This window comes from Sceloporus undulatus, unplaced genomic scaffold (genome assembly GCF_019175285.1).
Source record: "Sceloporus undulatus isolate JIND9_A2432 ecotype Alabama unplaced genomic scaffold, SceUnd_v1.1 scaffold_19, whole genome shotgun sequence".
Lineage (NCBI taxonomy): Eukaryota > Metazoa > Chordata > Lepidosauria > Squamata > Phrynosomatidae > Sceloporus > Sceloporus undulatus.
Window position 1 is genome coordinate 522650 of NW_024802941.1, and position 20860 is coordinate 543509.

Consider the following 20860-nt stretch of genomic DNA (forward strand, 5'->3'; position numbering starts at 1 on the left):
GGGTGGGCGGAGTTACCGCCAAAAAGTTTCAATATGTTGCAGAGTAAACTCTGCCCAGTGATTCCAGTAGGTTCCGAGCAGCACTGCGCAGGCGCAGAAAAACCCATTTGTATGATTCGGAGAGACCACGAAGAAGAAGTGCCACATATTCTTCAGCTAGTATAAAAATAAAGGTAAATATTTACAGTAAAGTGAATACTATAATCAATGTCATATTATATATATATCCAGAATATATACATAACTCTGGATCATCCAAATGTCCATATCCATAATATAGGATATTATTCTGCCCCCTTCTTTCAAAGTGACACAGTTCAACCAAAGTGTACCAAGACTGTGTCATCTGAACACCCATACAGATGGATAGGTAGCTTAGTTAATGATTTTGTGCCAGAGTAGAATCTGAACATATTGAAACAAAAGAATGTAAAAAAAACATTCTCTAGTAGAAGGTTTCTCTATAGGAAGCCCAAAAGCAGAATGTAAGCAGAAGAGAAATCACTGGCAAATGGTATCAAAAGGCAAAAATAAAACCAGATTGGCTACACTGCAGTGAATTGCATCTATATTGGCATACAGTTCATGTGTAAATATTTATTCACAAATTCTGTAAAAAGCTGACAACCACATGATTAACTTTAAACACTGACATGTACAGATTACTTTCCTTGTGGGGGATACTGAAAATAATGAAGGCTGTGATCCTAAAACAATTCATCAGAGATAAATTATCTACTGATATTAGCAGGACTGACTTCAGCGTAAATATGGAAAAGAGTGGCTAGAAGGTGTTTAATAGAAGTTGTTCACTGAAGCTGATAATGAAATTCTAATATTTTTGAATATTATCTCTTAGATTCCTAACCTATGGCTGTCTAGTCCCATGAAGTCAAATTAGAGGGCAAGAATGGTTGTGTATCAGAAGAGATGATGGGATCCTCTGCGATTGAGATATGATATGACAAAGGAGTGAGGACTTTACTTGTATGAGAGATCTAAGCCTTTTTGCTTTGTTATTGTGTTTTTATATTTTATGCAGTATATATATCATAGTAGTTGTATAATATATTATTATTTATATTAGTTGTCTATTATTGTGCAGACCCAGAAAGAGCCATGACATGGGGCACGTCATGAAAAAAGTTGGGTGGAAAATTTAACAACAATCGTTAATCACTGCTTGTTGTACACAGACTAGTAGCTTGTGCATGTTATTCACAAAATCTACTCCTAAAACAAAACAAAACTATTATCAGGAAATATGGTTGTGCTTATGTACACTTTAATCTTGGAATCAAACTAATAACAGTGCCTGTGTGCAACTGAGCTTTTTACATTATCTGGAAGATATAAAATCAGTCGTTACACATAGGAATTGTGACGTATTTTGCATGGTAACAATGCTACATACAAATTAAAGCAGTCTCAAATTATAGAGGACAAGCACAGATTATCTTGAAATGTATCCTTCTAGTCAGTTCTTATCAAGGTAACAAAAATCCACCTTATGTTAAATGAAAAAAGCAATAGAAAATCATATATACTATGTACACAGTTCATCTCAGAGCACGGGAAATTAATAATAATAATAATAAATTTTATTTCTACCCCGCCTTTCCAAAAAAATGATCAAGGCGGCTTACAAAAGTTAAAAACAGTTACAATACAAAGTAAACAATTACAGTATAAAAGTTAAAACATTACTGCATAAAAAGGGAACAGGAATCAGGAAAAATACACATGTCAAGGGCAAAAACAGTCAAATCACAATGGTCTGGGGTCAGAAGAGGAAAAGAAGGGGCAGAGGAGAAACAGTTAACTAAAGTGGGAAGGCCAGCCGGAATAAGTACTGTATGTTTTTAAATTCTTTTTAAAAGAATCTAGTGAGGCGGCGGAGCGAAGCTCTACAGGGAGCTTATTTCAAGAAAATGGGGCAGCGATGGTAAAAGCCCTCTGTGAGGTCCTCACAAGATGTGATCTAGGAACCTCTAACAAGTTAGTCCCGGATGTTCGAAGTGTGCGGGGCGGACTATATGGGGAGAGGCGGTCCTCCAAGTACCCTGGGCCCAAGCCATTTAGGGCTTTATAGGTCAAAACCAACACCTTGTATTGAGTTCGGAAGCGAATAGGCAGCCAATGTAGATCTTTTAAAATAGGTGTTATATGGTCCGACCTGGAAGTACCAGCGACCAATCTAGCTGCCATGTTCTGTACCATTTGCAGCTTCCGAGTTTGGTACAAGGGTTGCCCCATGTAGAGCGCATTGCAGAAATCCAAAAATACAGTGGTACCTCGGGATACGAAATACCCAGGTTACGAAATTTTCGGGATACGAAAAAATCCCATAGGGAATCATTGTTCCGGGTTACGAATGTTTTTTCGGGTTACGAAAAAACTTTTGGTGCTTTTTTCGGCTTTTTCGCACGGAATCGCGGCTTTTCCCCATTAGCGCCTATGGCAATTCGGCTTACGAAGGCTTTTCGGGTTACGAAAGCGGCCGCGGAACGAATTAATTTCGTAACCCGAGGCACCACTGTAATCCAATTATTTTTAAAGCAATTTGTTAGCTTTCAAAGGTAGATACAAACTAGTTATTCTACCCTTGTAAGTAACTCTTTTCTTTCTTCTTATTCAAAAAGAACAAAATGGTAATTTTAGAGCCCATACAGACAGGCCAAAATAAAGCTGGTTCAGGACGCTTTGGAGGTATGCTGTTTAAATGATGTATGCATCTTAAGAGGACAGAAGCCATGCCAAAGCCACACTTCCATCCTAAGGACTGGAGCATAGCTTTGGTGCAGCTTCTGACCTCTTAAGATGCATGTGTCATTAAAACAGCATACCTCCAAAGTGACCCTAAGCAGCTTTATTTTGGCCTGTATGGGTTCTTAGTTACTTTTAGAAAGCCATCATAATACTGCATTCAGCTAGTCTATGGTAAAAACACAACCTAATTACTGAGTCCACACACCTGTTGTAACTATAAAGTTAACTACAAACAACAAAAACAGTTAGTTCTACATCACAAAAGAAGAGACATTATCCATCGCTTGCATTTTGCCACCAATGCCACATCCTGCCTAAAACATGGCTAGAAGTCAAGCTCAGCTGGCCAATTTGCAAAGTCGGGAGCTTCTCGACTTTGCAAATCGGTCAGCTGCACTCTGATTCTAGCCAGGTTCTAGCTGGGTTTTAGGCAGAAGGTGGCATCGGCAGCAAAATGCAAGCGATAATATCCAGCTGCTTCCTGAAAGAGAATTCAAAATGGGCAAAGTAAATCACATTCTTTAGCTGTGCAAAAACTCCCAAGTTATCATTGTAATGTGAATTAGTTGTGGTTTAATTGTTGCAAAAGGAACTACAAATAACTTCTTGTTTATAACCAGTTACATCCAAGTTTTGGTTCATCTTTATATTACATTATTTAATCAAGAGTTATGGATACTGCTTACCTCATCAGGTTTGTTGTTTTGATGCAATGGCGAAGAATTTGGAAGTATGTTTTGTTTCCAGGTATCTTGTTTAACTTTGTTAGCCAGTTTGTCTTTGCCAGCCCTTTCCTGAGGGGTATCTTCACTATCCTTCTTTACCTCTGGCTGAATAGAAACATTCTCTTGCTCACTGTGGTGGTTCAAAGTACTAATGTTTTGCTTTTCCAGATTTGATATATCATTCTGGGGCTCTTTAAATGGTAAATGGCTCACTAATTCATCTGTGGAGCCATGTGTGACTTTTAGAGAACTAAAGGAAAAAGAGGGGAGGAGGCAAACAGAATAAGATCTTTTATTTCCTTTTTTAAAATATTATTGATGATATATCAAAAGACTATAAGCATTTTATACTGAATGACACATTACTGTTATGTATAGATTAATGGAAGGCCTGATTCTGAAGAACAATGTTTAAATAACCATGGCTGAAAGAACAAATTGTGCTGCAGGGGCTAAAACCCAGCACCTTATATATGTCTAGGGTAAGACACAATTGCTTAACGTTCTTTGATTTCGCTAAGAATCCCTTGCTGTAAAAAAGTGATACCTATGGGGGACTGCTGCCAGTTAGATGCACTTGAACATCGTTCAAAAGGATCAGTGATGTTGCCTAATCAGAACAGTCAAGGGTTAAGTCCTACCAGCTATATAAGCTGATGGCTTGGCAATGATGTCCATTTGAACAAGCTGTTCTCTCAGTTCTATAGCCTGTATGGACTGAACTATTTACTGTAATTCCATTTCAGGTACACACCAGCATGCAAGTATCAAGGTTAACTGAATGGGTGCTGGCAACAGGGTAGTATTTCAGAATTAAGTTAAGGACTGTTCCCTCCAAACATCAAAGAAGAAACTACAGACCAACTCCCAACTCATTTGGATGAGAATGAGGAAAAATCAGAAATAAAGTATTCATTTGTAAAACCATGTATTTTCCAGTAATACCTTGGAGGTTCTAAGTCACAGCCCCTGGCAAATGATGTATCTGCTTTGATAGGTTTCATCAATTCTTCTATGGTAGGCAAATCTAAATAGATGAAAGGACAATATTCAAGATAGATATACAGTGGAAAAATAACTTTAAACTACATCTTACATTTTTTGTTTCCAGCTATACCTACAAAACAGCGAAAATATCCTAAAGGATATGGGGAGTTAAGCAGCCTGATTAGTACTTCGATGGGAGATGTCCAATGTCCTTCAGAGGAAGGAACAGGCAAAACCACCTCTGAGTATTCCTTGCTTAAGAAAACCCTCTGAAATTAATGGGATTGCCCTAAGTTGAAAGGCAACCTGAAGGCACAAACACACAGGAGTATAAAACTCAGTCTCTTCTATCCACAGCATAACACGTTAACTGTGACATTTTCACTTGTGAATTACAGTAATTCGTAACCTCCCATAACTACTTCCAAACCACTGAACCTTTATTTTTTATTTATATGTGTATTTGTTTTTAACACATTTACTTCTGTACAGTTATCTTCATACATTTTACAATTTCAGTTAGGCAAGTTATCCATCACACAAACCCTTTTAGGGAGCATTTTGACATTCTATTACCTTTCAAATTACTGCACAAAATGACTCAGCATCCTCAGACTGAGGGCATATTGCTAAAAAGCAGCAGAAGTGAATCATCTATGCATCAAATTCACTTTAATGCTATGTCAGTGTCTGAACAAGCATCAGAGACACAGTTGAGTCAACTGTGCAGCAGCTGCCACAATAATCTGTTGAGGACCAAAGCTGATAATAGCAGGGAATTTACAAGCTACTTATAAAAGAGGAGAAGGATGGAAACAGTAGTGTCTTGAGAAAATCTAGTGTGCTCCCTAGAAACAAAAATAGTATCTTCAGTTCTGGAGAAGATCTTGTAAATATTGCTTAGGAAAGACAGGCTCTGTGTTGCAACAAAATAGGCAACAGAACAAGAAATCCCAGCACTAATTAGAACTTCAAAAGGATGGTATCATCCACCTGACTTGAACTAGTGCTTCTGAAGCTGTGCATGGTGGAAGATAATGTGCCAAAACAATTATGTTGGCCTCTACAACAATGAGCAGCTGTACTTAACCTGAACCATGGATTCACCTTTATGTGGTGAGATCTGACTTAACAGGAGGCATGATTGCCAGGGATGCAGAAGCTGGGGAGAAAGGTTTAAAGACATGACTTTAAGAAGAATTAGGAACTTCAAAACCACATCTCCAGATCTCTAGTGCTAAGGGGTATAAATGTGTGCATATCTGTCTGAATGAATGAGGAACACACTCCATCAAGTTTTTCTTTGGAAAGTCTGGATGGTGCAGCTGGAACAGAAGGCTACTGATTGCATGTGGACAGGGACATTAAGGAAAGGGCGTATCATACCTTCTTTTGAAATTTCTTTCATTCCAATTCAAGGTATAGAATGTAAAGCCCTTAATGGCTCAGAACCAGATAAAGTGTCCCCTTTCAAAGTACAGATTTACCCAGGATTTAAGATTAGCTGGGGAGACCTTGTTTGCAGTGGTCCAAAACACACTGCAGAAATAATCCAGTTTGAGACTGGGAACTGTAGTTTATTGTGGCACCAGAGCTCTCTGACAGTCAAGGTTAAATGCATCAAAAGTACAGCTCCTGGAATTCCCTAGTACTGAGCCAGGGAAGTTAAAACAGTCTCAAACTGGAATATTTCTGCAGTTTGTTTTGGACCTGTATTGTATATTAGAATAGTATGGTTTAAATATGAATTAATGCATGAATGAATAAATACCCAAATTCCCTGGGAAGCTTACATATGGAATTGTTTTCTTACTTGGAGAATGTAAATATATTCCACTCATCAAATACCTTTTAAAAAATGGAGCATGGCAGTGAGTGGCACTGACCAGCCCTTGTGATCTCTTTCAACTCTATAATTCTATGGCATGCAGTATAGTATTTGATAAAATAGTGGTAAAGAGAAAGACATTCAGGAAAAAAACCCTTTTTTCTACATATACAAAGTTTCACTCAGAAGCAACAAGGACAAGAAAGTTTATGCTGTTAGAAACTCAGGTTTGAAATATTTCAGCATTTCATTTGATTTAGTAAATTCTGTGACAGAAAATATTTGTATCAGGATTACATAAACACGCATTCCATTCTAAAAACATCGCAAATCAAACTTTAATAATCAGTCGATAAAAATGAATTCTATTTGGGAGTCACTAGGTGCCACTTGTTATCCTGTAGGTGTGAATAATTAAATCATGCAGATCTTTGCCCTTCTTTCTTAGAGAAGGATTATCAGGTGAGAGAGAACATGTCAGGAATTTCACCCACACCAGTTTACCCACATACTGAGGGAGTAGCGAGTTGCACCACAGCAAAGCACCTTCTACCCCTCTGCCAATGCAAAAAATGGGATATGTTAATATAACCTGTAACAACAGAAATGCTAATGGTAATATCGAAGGACACATTTCTGTTTATTTTTCATTTTGGTTATAATATATCTCACAGCATGGTTTCTAAATTTACCAGAATCCGTATTGGAGGTATTGGGGGGACAGACTTCTTTATTCTGTGAAACTTCTTTAATCAAATTCTCTGAAGTATCTATTTTATCTGTGTGACTTTTTTGCTCATCAGTATCCCCTAAAGACTGCTCAATATGGCAATAGGCCTGATGCAAAGCTTCAATATCACTGTTTGTTTGCCCACAGGAAACACCTGATAAGGAAAAGAAGGAAAAAGTTGATAAAGATACAACAAATAAAATGTATTTGAGAGCATGAAGGTAGTAAAGCAACAGTCCTAATAACACATGTGACTAAAAGTGCAATCCTAAACACCTCGACTCAGAAATATGTTCCATACAATGGGGCTTGCCCTTAGGTTATATGGGAAGCATTGGGCTACAATCCTGTGCAAACCTACCTGAGAGTAAACCTCACCAAGTTCAATAAAGAGTTGTTTCTAAGCAAATAAGCCTAGGACTAAAATATAAGACTGTAATTCACAACCACAATATGGATTGTAATTGATGTCAACAAAAATCCTTAGCCAATTAAAAATCAGAAAACTAGTGAGAACCATGAAAGGAAAAACAAAACAAATGTATCTTTACTTTTCATTTTCACTTATTTTTACTGCTCTTTTATTTCTCCACCAAGAATAAGCAAAATTTTAGAAAACTTGGTGCTCGTTTACATGACCCTTTCTTGAGACCAAATTAAATGATGATTGTATGAGCCAGCTACAGTAAATCATGCCCATGCCCCTTTGATTTTAAACATTGTCTTGTCTCTAAGTGAAATCTATGGGGCTTCAAAGAATTTAGCTTTGCTGAATGGGACTCTGCATGTTTATGTGACTAAAGGGCAATTCTAAAATGAAAAGAGCCAGAGCAAATTAAGACAGATTGCTCTTGCCTCGTTTCTTTTCAGAATGGTGACCACATGAGGAAACAGTCAATAAAAACTAGACTTACCTGTTCCATTCATCTCATCTGCAATGACTTCTTTAGGTAGGTTATGTTCTGTAAGCACATCATCCTGATGTTCGCTGGCCTTTTGAGTCTCCAGAGCTGAGTCTTGGGAATCAAGGAGGACAACTAAAAAGAAGATAGACAATATTGGCCAACCAAAAATGCACAAACATTTCTCTGCAAGCTTTTGAAGTTTTTGTGCCCTTTCCATCAGCCTAATAAAGGTAGCACGACATGATCAATAGACTTGTATGTTATGGTCACTGCAGTCATCGCTACATTTGTATGACCATCACAGGACTGTAATTTCCCATGCAAATATAACAATTCCAAGGTCTGCTCTACCACTATCCACAATACTAGTTGTAAATTAGTTGATCCATTTATACAACTGTAGGATATGCTTAGGGTAAGATACATATCTCTGAAAAGTTCAGAAATAAAATATTTTAGAAAATTAATAGTAATTAGAGTAATTGACTAAACTATATTTCAAGAGTAGAAAAGGTATTTAATGATAGATTAGATAGAAAAGAAATACATATCTTCTATTATTAAATGATAAACAATTCACTACAGAATATTTGAGGTAATAAGTAGTAATAGGGGTCCTGGTTCCATCACAGGCTCACTATTGCTGATCTGTACCAAATGACACTAGTTTTCAAATTATGAAATATTATGAACAATGTAATGAACTATTATTAAGAGGAAAAGGACATAATTAACACGGTGAAATATACTGCTGATTAAATATGTTTACACAACACATTTCTCATACAGTAGACCTTTCCTAGCTATGTGGGTTCAATTCCAGGCCCTTGGCAGATGGCAAAAAATGTGGATAGTGGTGCCCCATATTATTCAAAGGAGGCGACATGCACACATTAGTGTGTCAGTGTTCATGTGCCACCATTGAATAATATGGGCCATGGCAATCTGCAGGCAGTCAAATTCTGATATGGAAGGTCCACTGTAGTAAGCCAGGCTGGAAGAACAATGGTGTATCTTAAAACCATTTTAATTTTAAGTTTCACTGTTTAAGCTAATATATTTTTACTATTTTACTGCATTTTCATTATTTTATTTTATTCAAGAATCAAATAAATACTTCTGGCAGCTGTCTAAGTTATGCCAATACTAGATAATTTACATATTTGAACTATCCTCTTGAAATGAATACAATGTAAATTCAAGCCAATAAAAAGGGATTGTTCTGATGTCAAAAGGCAGATTTGACACCAAGCTATGCTGACATCCTCCTAGATAAAAATGTGGATTGAGAATTCTAAACACTTATATTTTTATTATAAATGGCAGTATAATGGTCTGTGCCCTGTGGTAAACATTATACACAGAATAAAAAGGTATCCAGAAAGCATATCTAAAGCAAGATTTTCTATGCATTCAGAGCAAATCTCTTAAAATATTTAAATTTATGGATTATTTTCTATTATTTCCCATACAAGTTTGGCTGCAGCAAAGCTATACATAAAAATTAAGCGGTATGTTATATGTATAAATTTTTTTACGGCTTTTGAATTTTGTACCTTTAGCCAGCATGCTAGTCTTTTCTTTCTAAAAAATAAGAGAACATGTATAAACAGAGATGGATTTGGAAAAATGTAAACTTTTCACAGAAAAAGAAATAAATCGCATTATTACTGCCATGGTTGTACACTACGGATAGGAAGCATATGATTGTCCAGATGCAGGACTGTAAGTCACAACAATTCCAGCTAGCATAGCCAGTATAAAGAATGTTGTAATTGTAGTGTCTCATCATCTGGAGGATCACAATTCCCACCTCAATTGCACAGCTTGTAATTTTTCACATGTATATGCTGCATCAGAACCAGGAAATTTAACAGTCTGAACATCACAGATTTTGAGCTTAAAAGAAAAGGATATGAATATAAAGTTGAATATAACATTGAATTATTTAATGATTCTTCTTGAGAGAGAATAAAAGAATCTTTACAGCATGGGTAGATATCTTTAGTTTTACTGTACCTTTTGATAATCAAACACAAAAATTGCCCTGATACAATAGGATTAAATAGCTGTTCTTGACATGGGAGTTCACATATATACACAGAGTTCCTGCAGCCAAATTGCATCCTGGTTGCTCTTGGTGGAGTGAACTGATTGCACAATTGTTTAAAATGGACAAAGTGGTTCATACTTTAAAAAACAAAACAAAACAAAAAACACGATTCACTGTACACAAAAGAAACTTATGTACACATCAGAGTGCAGATGGAAATCTGGGTCACAGAAAATTGTGTGAATGTAAGTACACTTGGGAGCTTATGTTCAGAGCTATTAATCCATTAAAGGACAATATTAAAATACCAGGCTTCCGCAGTCTTCTGTTACAAGGACTGCATCCGCACTGCAGAAATAGTCAAGTTTGACACCACTTTAACTGCCATGGCTCAATGCTATGAAATTTTGGCAACTGTAGTTTTGTCAAACATTTAGTGTTCTCTGTCACTGAGTGCTGGCGCCACAACAAACGACATTTCCCAGGGTTCTATAGAACTGAGCCATGGCAGTTAGTGGTGTAAAATTGGATTATTTCTACAGTGCAGATACAGCCCTAGTCATGTTGGACTTTATTCCCCCAATCTGCAGTCAACAATGGACAATGGGTTGTGATTATTGGGGATTTTCCAGGTTGAGAAAAAATGTTCTATACTACAGAAAATAAATTTTCCCAGATAACATAGTCATAATAATTAATGCAGAGAAACAGAAGACAACAACAAATAAAGAATAACAAAAGATCTCTTACACACAATAAGAGAACTCAAAGGGAAGTTCAAACCAAAGGCTGAGATGAACAGGTTGCTCACCTGTAACTGTGTTTCTTCGAGAGGTCATCTGCGAATTCACACAAATGGGTTTATTCTGCGCCTGCGCAGCAATCCTTGGAAACTTCTGGAATCTCCAGGCAGAAAGCAATGTATCTTTCTGCAACTTTTTGGCGGTAGCCCCGCCCACCTATATATAAGGCCCCTGGTGGCCCGCTCCTCTTCAGTTCCGAATGAGCCGCAAACAGCGCGGCAACAAGCGTTGTCAAATGAACAGACACTGAGGGGATGGATAGGCGGGTTTGTGTGAATTCGCAGATGACCACTCGAAGAAACACAGTTACAGGTGAGCAACCTGTTCTTCTTCTTCGTGGTCTCTGCGAATCACACAAATGGGTTTAGACTAGCGAGCTGTAGTCAGTGGAGGAGGGAGTGTCAAATATAATCAATGAAATCAACAATCAGTAAACAGTGTAACCCAGCACCTTGTATCTATTAACAGTGCAGTAGGTTCAGTGAATGGCAGAAAGTAACACTGCCCTCCCAAAGCCTGTGTCTTGTCTGGCCCTGGCGTCCAGCCTTAACGTCTGATGAATGTCAAAGGCTGGGACCAGACAGCAGCCTTGTACACAGTTGACCTGCAATACTGAAATGTAAAAATAGGAGTCCTTTAAATCCAGTGTCACAAACCAGGAATCTTCCTGTAGGAGTGGTAAAATCGAGGCAAGATTTACCATCCTGAACTTCTTGTACCGAATTGTGGGAACTCACAATGCTCTAGGGCATAACCCCTACGGACAATGCTAAGTGACCAGGGGTCAGTGGTGATAGAAGCCCAGGTGTCATAAAAGGGCTTTAGCTTATCAGAGAAGGAGGCAAAAAGGTGTGCAGGAGCACATTAGAACCTCTCCCTGCTGGGAGCCGGGGTACCAGGGATGCCGGCCAGAATAATTTTGACATGTCTTAACTGAAGAGGCCCGAGTTGTCAAAGGGCATATCTTCAATCGCCGCCTTTGCCTGGGAGTTGAGTTCAGAGGTCCGGAGCCACGCATAACGGCGAAGGGCTATGGACCATATAGCACTTGGATGCACAGTAGGCCCCATACAGGCTGCATAGTTGGCTATCTTTAAATCAAGAGCAGCTGAGTCATAAAAATTTTTTAGCCAGTCTATCCAGCTTCTTGCTGTCTTTGTCTACTGGTGAAGAGACGTCCTAGGAGCGAAAGTAGCCTGGGCTCCTTCCCCTATAGCAGAATTCAGCTGAGGGTGGTTGGAGAGCCAGGACGGAGTGGACGGAGTGACCCGGTAGAAGTTGTCGATCCGTGGATAGTCTTTTCTACTGGGTCGAGGGCATCATCATCAGGATGGGCCACCTCTAATTTGAGGGCGCCAGCCATCCGTCTGACCCTGTCAGCAAAGGCCCTGACATCGTCGGTGGGCGATGGCACTGTCGGGCCCTCAGGAATGAACTGTGATCCTCTGAGAGAGGTGATTTTAGGAGAGTCATCTCTGTCAAAGTCGTCGGGCCCCTAGGTGACGTCCACGGTCTGAGTGGAGAGGCGCGTCCGTGTGGGGCCACGAATGCTACGACGCAGATGGGAAGGTGCCACCGGGAGTAGGTACTGTCCCGTGCGCTGGTCGTAGACAAGGTCTGGGAACGACTGGAGTGGGTCCTGATCTGGCTTGACCGTGTCGGTCGTTCATAGGCCAAAGCCTCATCAGCCTCTGTACCGAGGGCGCCCCTGCCCTTCCGTGAAGGAGAACGTACGCGCCATTTGTCCCGAGAAGGAGAGCGTGGCTTTGATCTTGACCTCTGTGGGGATAGAGGCGCATCGGAGTCTGAGGGTTCTCCCTCCGATTCAGAATCCATGCTGACTATCTGCAGGCTGTCCGCCAGTACAGAAAGGTGGCTCGCAAGGAGGACCCTGAGCTCCAAGAGCACTGTCCGGGAAGATGCCGGCACAGGCGGCGTCGGGGTCTTAATTGACATAATGTCAGAAGACGGAGCAGGTACTGGCCTCGATCCTGGCGGAGGCACTGAGACCGTGCTCGGAGGCCCTTTACACCGGGTTTTGGCGTCGGCGTCGTGGTCTTGATTGACCTGATGTCAGGAGACGGAGCAGGTACTGGCCTCGACTATAGCGGAGGCACTGAGACCATGCTCGGAGACCCTTTACGCCGGGTTTTGGCGGCGGCGAGGATGAGCAAGCCCACTGCTTGTTGTGGTCGGAGCACTCGTCCCTTTTCCTTTTTGAGGACTTAGAGGTGGTATCACCTGTCTCTCCGGAGGCTCCAGAACCGCCAGGCTGGCTTAGAGCTTTTTCGTACAGTGCAGCCTTCAATGTCCGGCCCCCGTTCTTCAGGGTCTGGTGGACATTGCCGTAGGCCATGGGGATTTTAACCCCGCACTTTGTGCTCCTCCTAAAGGAGGCCATTTGGGAAGAGAAGTCCGTTAGGTCAGAGAAGTGGTCAAGCCGAAGGAGAGTCCAAACGAATGGACAAAGAGATTCCAATGTAAGAGCAAGCGAAATGCTAACGAAGTTCCTCGAGCTGCTTAGCGCGGCGGAATGAAGGAACTGAAGAGGAGCGGGCCACCAGGGGCCTTATATATAGGTGGGCGGGGCTACCACCAAAAAGTTGCAGAAAGATACATTGCTTTCTGCCTGGAGATTCTAGAAGTTTCCGAGGATTGCTGCGCAGGCGCAGAATAAACCCATTTGTGTGAATTCGCAGATGACCACTCGAAGAAGAAGTTCAATGATAAGAAGAGCAACATACTACAAGACAAAGGATAAATAATACGTTGGTTGCAATACACAAAAGAGCTATATAAAAGAGATGAAAAAATGAATGACACACGAAATGAAGAAGTATATGAAGATGAACCCCAAATTCTAGAAAGTGAGGTGGAAGCTGCAATAAAAGAAACTGGGAAGAATAAAGCACCAGGAACAGATGATATTTCATCTGAACTGATATGACCCCACACAGACAGTATCAACTCCAGTATTAACTAAAAGATGTCAAAAACATGGAAAACAAAATGGTAGTCAACAGACTGGAAATGTTCAATACTCGTTTTGTGAGCTGCCTTGGGTTCCTTTTTGGGAGAAAGGCGGCATAAAAATGATAAATAAATAAATAAATAAATAAATAAATAAATCCACCCCCAGCCACACAAAAGAAGGTAAAAAAGACTGCAGCAACTATAGGACCATAGCATTAATTTCTCATGGAAGCAAAATTATGCTTAAAATACTGCAAAACAGACTCCAATCATATATGGAGAGAGAAATCCCAGATGTGCAAGCAGGGTACAGAAAAGGAAGAGGGTGCTAGGGAACACACTGCAAACATATGATGGCTAATGGAGTGTATCAAGGAATTCCAAGAGAGAATCATCATGTGATTTATATAACATAGCAAACTTTTTGACTTCAGAAATCACGAAAAGCTATTGAACGTCCTTAAAGACATGGGCATTCCATTACATTTGATTGTCCTGATGAGAAATCTGTACACAGGACAAGAGGCCACTGTTAGAATAGAATATGGAGAAGCAAAATAGTTCCTAATTGGCAAAGGGGTCAGACAAGGCTGCATATTATCACCCTACTTGTGCACCTTGTATGCAGTAAATATCATACGAAGAGCAGGTTTAGAAAAGTAATGATAGGAAGAAGGAACATCAACAATCTAAGATATAATGGATGACACCATACTACTAGTAGAAAATATCATGGACATGGAACAATTGCTAAGGAAGGTCAATGAAGAAAGTGCAAAGGCAGGCATTGTTGCTGAACATAAAGAAAACAAAAACAAGGGCTATGGAGGATCTACATAAATTCAATCTAGACAATGAAGAAATTGAAATAGTTAAAGAATCCCCATACCTTGGATTAAACTTTGTTCAGGAAGGAGACTGCAGTCAAGAAATAAGATGACTAGGAATGGGAAGGGCAGCAATGAAAGAACTAGAAAAGTTCCTTAACGGTAAAGAGATACAACTGAAGTTAGAATCTAAAGTCAAAGGCTTTCATGGCTGGCATCCATAGTTGTTTGTGGGTTTTTCGGGCTATGTGGCCACGTTCCAGAAAAGTTTCTTCCTGACGTTTCACCAGCATCTGTGGCTGGCATCTTCAGAGAATGAAAAAACAACAACTATGAAGTTAGAATTGTCCAATCCATTGTATTCCCCATCACCATGTAGGGATGTGAGAGCAGGACAGTGAAGAAAGTAGATAAAAAATAAAATCATCTCATTTGAGATGTGATGCTGGAGAAGAGTGCTGAGGATATCATGGACAACCAAAAAGAGAAACAAATGGGCTCTTGAACAGATTAAGACTGAATTCTAGGTAGAGAGTAGTAGAAAGAAAGGAATGCTGCATAAAAGATGGCTAGACAAAAGCAGGGAGGTCATGGGCCTGAATCTACAAGACCTAAGCAGAGCAGTGGAGGATAGGGAGTCTTGGAGATGTCTCATACACAGGGTTGCCATGAGTCGACTCTAGCTAACAACAACAACATGGCTTTTGTTACCACAACTGTGAAGGGAGAATGGACCTGTTATTGTAATCTACTGGATTTCCATTTATCTAATTAAAGGGAAAGGGGATGGGATAAAGAGCTCAAGTAGCATCTTTGAGACTGAGACTAGCACTATGCTAAAATAAATCAGTTAGACTGCTTGAATAGTTCAACCCCCCCTCTAAAAGACACAAACACAGATGTCTCTCTGAAAACCATAACAATTTGTCCAGTGATAACACAATACTATACTGTCTTATTTGGTCATTTTAAAATGTTTTCCTGCTCCAAAAGATGACCAATCTACTACTTTCAGCATTGTGAATATTAGTAAATTAATTTAAAATTTAATAAAATAAGGCATATATTTATGAGTGGATTATTGTCTTTCTTCTGCCCTATAATGTTCTATGATTATCTTTAGATGTTTAAAATGGTTTAAAAGCAGCATGTCTACATCTCTAGGGAACACACCATCTCAAATGTCATTTTTATCACTTAAGACCGTTTAATCTCCCATTTCAATTGGCTTTTAATACAGCTGCTGATCCTTTCTGTCTTTGGATCTGCAACTGTTTTCAGATTACATTGATATTTGATGTTTTTATTGTTCTTTGTTATCACAACACTGCTAAGCGACTTGTCAAATTCCAAAGAGAGGGGTGGGATATGAAATGTTATCTACAAACAATATTTTTGCCCCATCTCTAGGCTAGCTAACTATAACAACAAAAAATTAACTATATTTGTAGGGGTTGCCCCACTTGTCTTTGAATCAGGACATTTGGTGTTCTTGTGCAAGCATTTACTGAAGCTGCAATCCCACACACATTTTCCTGGGAGCAGTCCTAATGAAAACAGTGGGCCCTCACTTCTGAGTGAACATACTTAAAACTGCACCATAACCATTTGGGTAGTTCTTAGTTGGATGTCTATCACATTATTTCCATGCTACTAAGTGTTTAAATAACTAACGTTTGCTCAAAAACCTTACCTTTAATTCTGACACGACATCACCTTTATTGTCCTGATTAGATTCTGAATCTTCTTCAAAATCCTCACTATAGTCACCTGGGGCATCTGCAACAAGGCACACAGTTAATTTTTCACAAAAAAAGGAAAAGGAAAAGGGGGAAAAAGGCAGGAACAACAATATTTTCAGTATAAAAAGCTATATAATGTTTCCAAAGATCAGACCTATTGGTTGAGAAGCAACTGTACCATTATGCAAATCAAGAAAGTTACCTCTGCTTCTGAGGCTCAAGAGTCAGGTGTAGTGGCTATGCCCTAATCCCTCTACCCTTCGAGATATCTGACTTAAAGGTACAGAGGATACTGTCTCACTAGAAATGAAGAGGTAAGATTCAACTGCCAGTCTGTTTGGCTTTTGTACATGGCATGGAGGACACTCATCTTGACCTTTACTTCAGCCACTAAAACATTTAGGGCTTGTCAGTCTGAAAAGATCTTGGTTCAGCTCATAGGCTAGAGTCCTGCAATCACCAAATCCCCTAATGAATAAGCATTCCCAGCATTCTCTTTCAGTAGGTTGCAAACTGAATTTGAAATAGCACCAGAATGATGTTTCAAAAGGAGGAATCACAACTCCTTCTAGTGCAGAGGTGGAAAACTACAGCAGGATGGGGGGCAATTTTAGCACCCATGCTCTGCCACTGAAATGCAGCAGTTTGAAATTAACCAGTAACTGGGGGTGGAGTGGGGGAAGTAACTTCTGTTTCCCTAAATCAGGGGTTCCCAACTTGTTTGGCTTGCGGAGCCCTAAGGTCTTCACAGAGCACAGGTTGGGAACTGCTGCTCTAAATCACATTTACACATTAAACAAAGTGGGCACCCCATGTGCCTTGTCTGAAGATAGAAAAGCAGCAGTCTGCTACTGCCCTGCCAAATTTAGCAGTGGGACAGGGTGGAAAAAACAAACAAACCAGGGAGCCACATTCAGCCAACAGGCCCACATCTGTTCTAGTGAAAATAGCCTAGACAGTGCAAACAAACTCCAGTGCTTAACAAACTTTAAATGAACAAGGGTTTAAGTGTTATTCCAAGCCTACGCACTGTATTCTGCATTTAAATCCTAAAAGAAAAGAGGACAATCTTTAATCCTTTCTATATGCACTATATGGACCATAACAAAATTCCTGGATTAGACCATTCATTCTAGCATTCTGACAGCAACAGTAGGCAGTCATATATACACCTTTTTGGTTCTGTGTATGGAAACTACATTTTAAGCTACCATGGTAAGTAGTTGCTGAGTGACTTAGCTTCTACAAATCTGTCTATTAAAACTACCAGTTTAGACACTGTCTTTTAGAAATCAGTTCCATATGTTAATAATGGTTCATTCAGTGTTATATAAAGTAAAATGACATAAAACTACTGAAATACAATTACCAGATTTTTCATGATTCTTAGGTTCATCTTCATTTTCTTCTTCAACCTGCTTCATTTCTGAATGATTTCTGCAAATGTGACAGCACTATTTGTTACAACATATATTTCAATCATTATTAGCATTAAGAGGTACTTCCTAATATTCATAATCTAGACAGTTCTTCTGTTCTGGTGACTAAACTCATGGTTTTCTAAAAATTAAATTTACTGTATAAAGACAACATAAATAGTACTAAAGCACATTTTTTCATGTTTTCTAACAACCCCATCTCCATAGATAAAGTGATGAGACTGTCCATCTAAAATTGCACCTTCAGCAACTTGAATGTTTTTCTCTACAATTAGGATTCAAATCTACATATAACTTTTTATCATTCCATACAACAGCCTTATGTGTTTTGCATATTATTACCACAACTGATATTTTATTTTACCGTAGAAATGCCTGTAACATTTCAGAATCATTGGAATCCAGCTCCTTGTTTAATCTTGAATAGTCAATGGTAGATGATGCTCCTTTCTCAAGGTCAGCAAAGAATCTCTCCTTTTCCTCTTCTTCCTCCAAAGTATCCAATCCAATTCCCAAAATATTCTCTTTAGGCCCTGAAGCAACAACTGAATCTAAATAGTAAAAGCATCAAAAACAGTAACAAAAATCAGGACAGTAATATGCATCCATTTTAAGGGCCGAAACAGACTGGCAGTAAGTGCTGGCGGCGGCCGGGGGGAGGCGGGTTGTGGTATTTAGATGACATCTGTCCTGACAATGCCCCCAAATTGGTGTCACACCACCTGCCCAGCCAGATAGCGAGCAGCATTGTGGCACTCTGGCAGCGAAACATTCAGACACCTCACGCCACAGAAGCGCAGAAGAGCTGCTGCCGTGGCGGAAAAGATGGCTTTTTCCCACCCTTTTTTGCTGCTTCTTTTTGAGCCAAAAAAATGCAGATCAGGGCTGTGGTGTGCAGTTGCTGTGGCCCAGATCTGGTGTTCAAAGGGGTAGTGTCAAGCCGCCCCTTTAGGTCCGTTTGTACTGTCCCTCACATTAGTAATATGGGAAAGACTATCCTATACTGTTTATATACTTGTATATATTTAATTAAATGGTGGGTCCAGGTTATTTGAAGGGCTGTGTCTCCCTTTATGAATGAATCCCTTAACAGTTCTATGGTCGTTTGGAGAGACCCTTCTCTCTGCCCCACCATCTTTCTAGGCAGGTTTGGTGGGGAAAAGTAGGAGAGCCTTCTTGATGGCTGCACCCAGACGTTGAAACTCCCTCCCTAAGGAGACTAGGATGGCCCTGACCTTGCTCTCTTTCCATCAGCAAGTCAAACCATTTTTATGCTATCAGGCTTTAAAAAACTGACTCTGGGTTGCGGTTTCAATGCTGTGTGGTGCTGCTTTTAAGATTTGTATATGGTTTTTAATGAATTTTTAATGTTTTAACTTTATAAATTGTTTAATCACTCTTAAAATAACTCTTATATTAAACAACTCTTATATTTATACTTCTAATAATTACTTTGTATAGTTATAATCTGTATTTAAATATGTAGTTAGCTGTATTTAAATATGTAGTTAGCTGCCTTGAGTCCCATCATTGGTAGAAAAGTAAGATATAAATGAGGAAAATATATAAATAAATAAACTGACTTAAAGAAGAAAACCAGAAAATGCAGAGATCTACTAATGCCACTGAATGCATGATTTGATCTTAAAACAACTATTCTGTGCCAGAGATCGATGAGCACTAAGAGCCACAGATATACATTTTGTGCATGCCTTCCTATTTCCATTTATTTCAGTGAAACAAGTCAATAAAGGACTTCACACCACCATATGCCCATACTGGTTCCTTTGACAGGACTCAACAAGAAAGACGTTCTGCGCAGTATGAAAACTTAGTGTTCACTAGAATGCTTGTGATTAGAAAAAATAGCTGGGCTGGGACAATAGTGTAATGGAGCAAATTGGAGAAATATTATAATCCCTCTGAGTATTTTGTTTTAATCAGTAATTCTCAATCTTTTATGTTTTGTGTCACTAATCATACCATCTCAGCTAAAATACAGTGGATTAAAGGAAATTTTCAGGAACATTTACCATTAGTTTCCAGGCTGTCTTTGCTTAAAGAGACAGAAGCACCAGTAGGTTGATGGAGCTGAATGCCTTCAACATGATCTTCATCTACTTCCACAAGAGAATGAGAAAGCCTCTGTGACTTCAGAAAACTGCCACTTGTACCATGTTTTCCTAAAAAGATAGGAGAGCAGAGGGAAAATATTGGTACCAAAATATGTACTTAGGACATAGTAATATGTGCAGATGTCAGACAGATGAAATGACAAAGGACTTTAAAAGCACTTCACTGCATGATAAGAGTTTAAAGAGCAATGTCAATAATGGTTTTTTGTGGGGGGGGGGGGGGGGGTTGGGCTATGTGGCCATGTTCCATAAGAGTTTATTCCTGACATTTTGCCAGCATCTGTGGCTGGCTTCTCTCTGAAGATGCCAGCCACAGATGCTGGTGAAATGTCAGGAATAAACTCTTATAGAATGTGGCCATATAGCCCCCCAAAACCCCACAAAAACTATGGATACCGGCCAAGAAAGCTTTCGACTTCACAATGTCAATAATGGTTTCTATGTGCCTGAAATGAAAAAAGACACATGAGGGGATTCAATATTAAAATTAAATCAATACCCTTACCCCCAAATATATCTGCAGAAACACATTCTGCCTGTGCATGGTGCTCTTCAGAACACAACTGCTGATCTTTGCTTGAAAACTCAAGAATCTATTCCACACCAATTAAATGACCTGGCAACTTCACTTTCCAGACTGATGCTAAAGATAACACACAGCCAAGTCCCTGTTAGTTCTTCTTTGTTGTCTCATAGCTAGATTTTAATACAGTAGGCCCTTCCCTTATGTGGGGGATCTATTCTGGATCCCCCCTGCATAAGGGAAATTCCGTCTATGCTTGCACCCCATTGGAACCCACGGGGTGTGTGCTTGCAATGTGGTGCAGTGCACATGCCATAGGCACACGTGCCATTTGCCCAATTGCCGTGCGGCTTCAGCTTAAGCTTGAAGCCACATGTGGTGTGCCCACGTATGGTGTGGACACACTATATTTGACAGTTTT

The 20860-nt window shown here is 39.5% G+C and overlaps 1 protein-coding gene across 1 annotated transcript in view; it reads right to left on the reverse strand.

The window, feature by feature from the left end:
- Window positions 1-20860, reverse strand: part of LOC121917481 — a 77120-nt gene that overhangs the window by 36636 nt on the left and 19624 nt on the right. The window contains exons 7-15 of the mRNA XM_042443495.1: window positions 19815-19964; window positions 18146-18332; window positions 17712-17779; window positions 16294-16379; window positions 9501-9528; window positions 7954-8076; window positions 7002-7193; window positions 4440-4521; window positions 3456-3744 (exon numbers count right to left, since the gene is read on the reverse strand). Coding sequence (XP_042299429.1) covers window positions 3456-3744; window positions 4440-4521; window positions 7002-7193; window positions 7954-8076; window positions 9501-9528; window positions 16294-16379; window positions 17712-17779; window positions 18146-18332; window positions 19815-19964 — 1205 coding nt within the window. The remainder of the gene's footprint in view (window positions 1-3455; window positions 3745-4439; window positions 4522-7001; window positions 7194-7953; window positions 8077-9500; window positions 9529-16293; window positions 16380-17711; window positions 17780-18145; window positions 18333-19814; window positions 19965-20860) is intronic.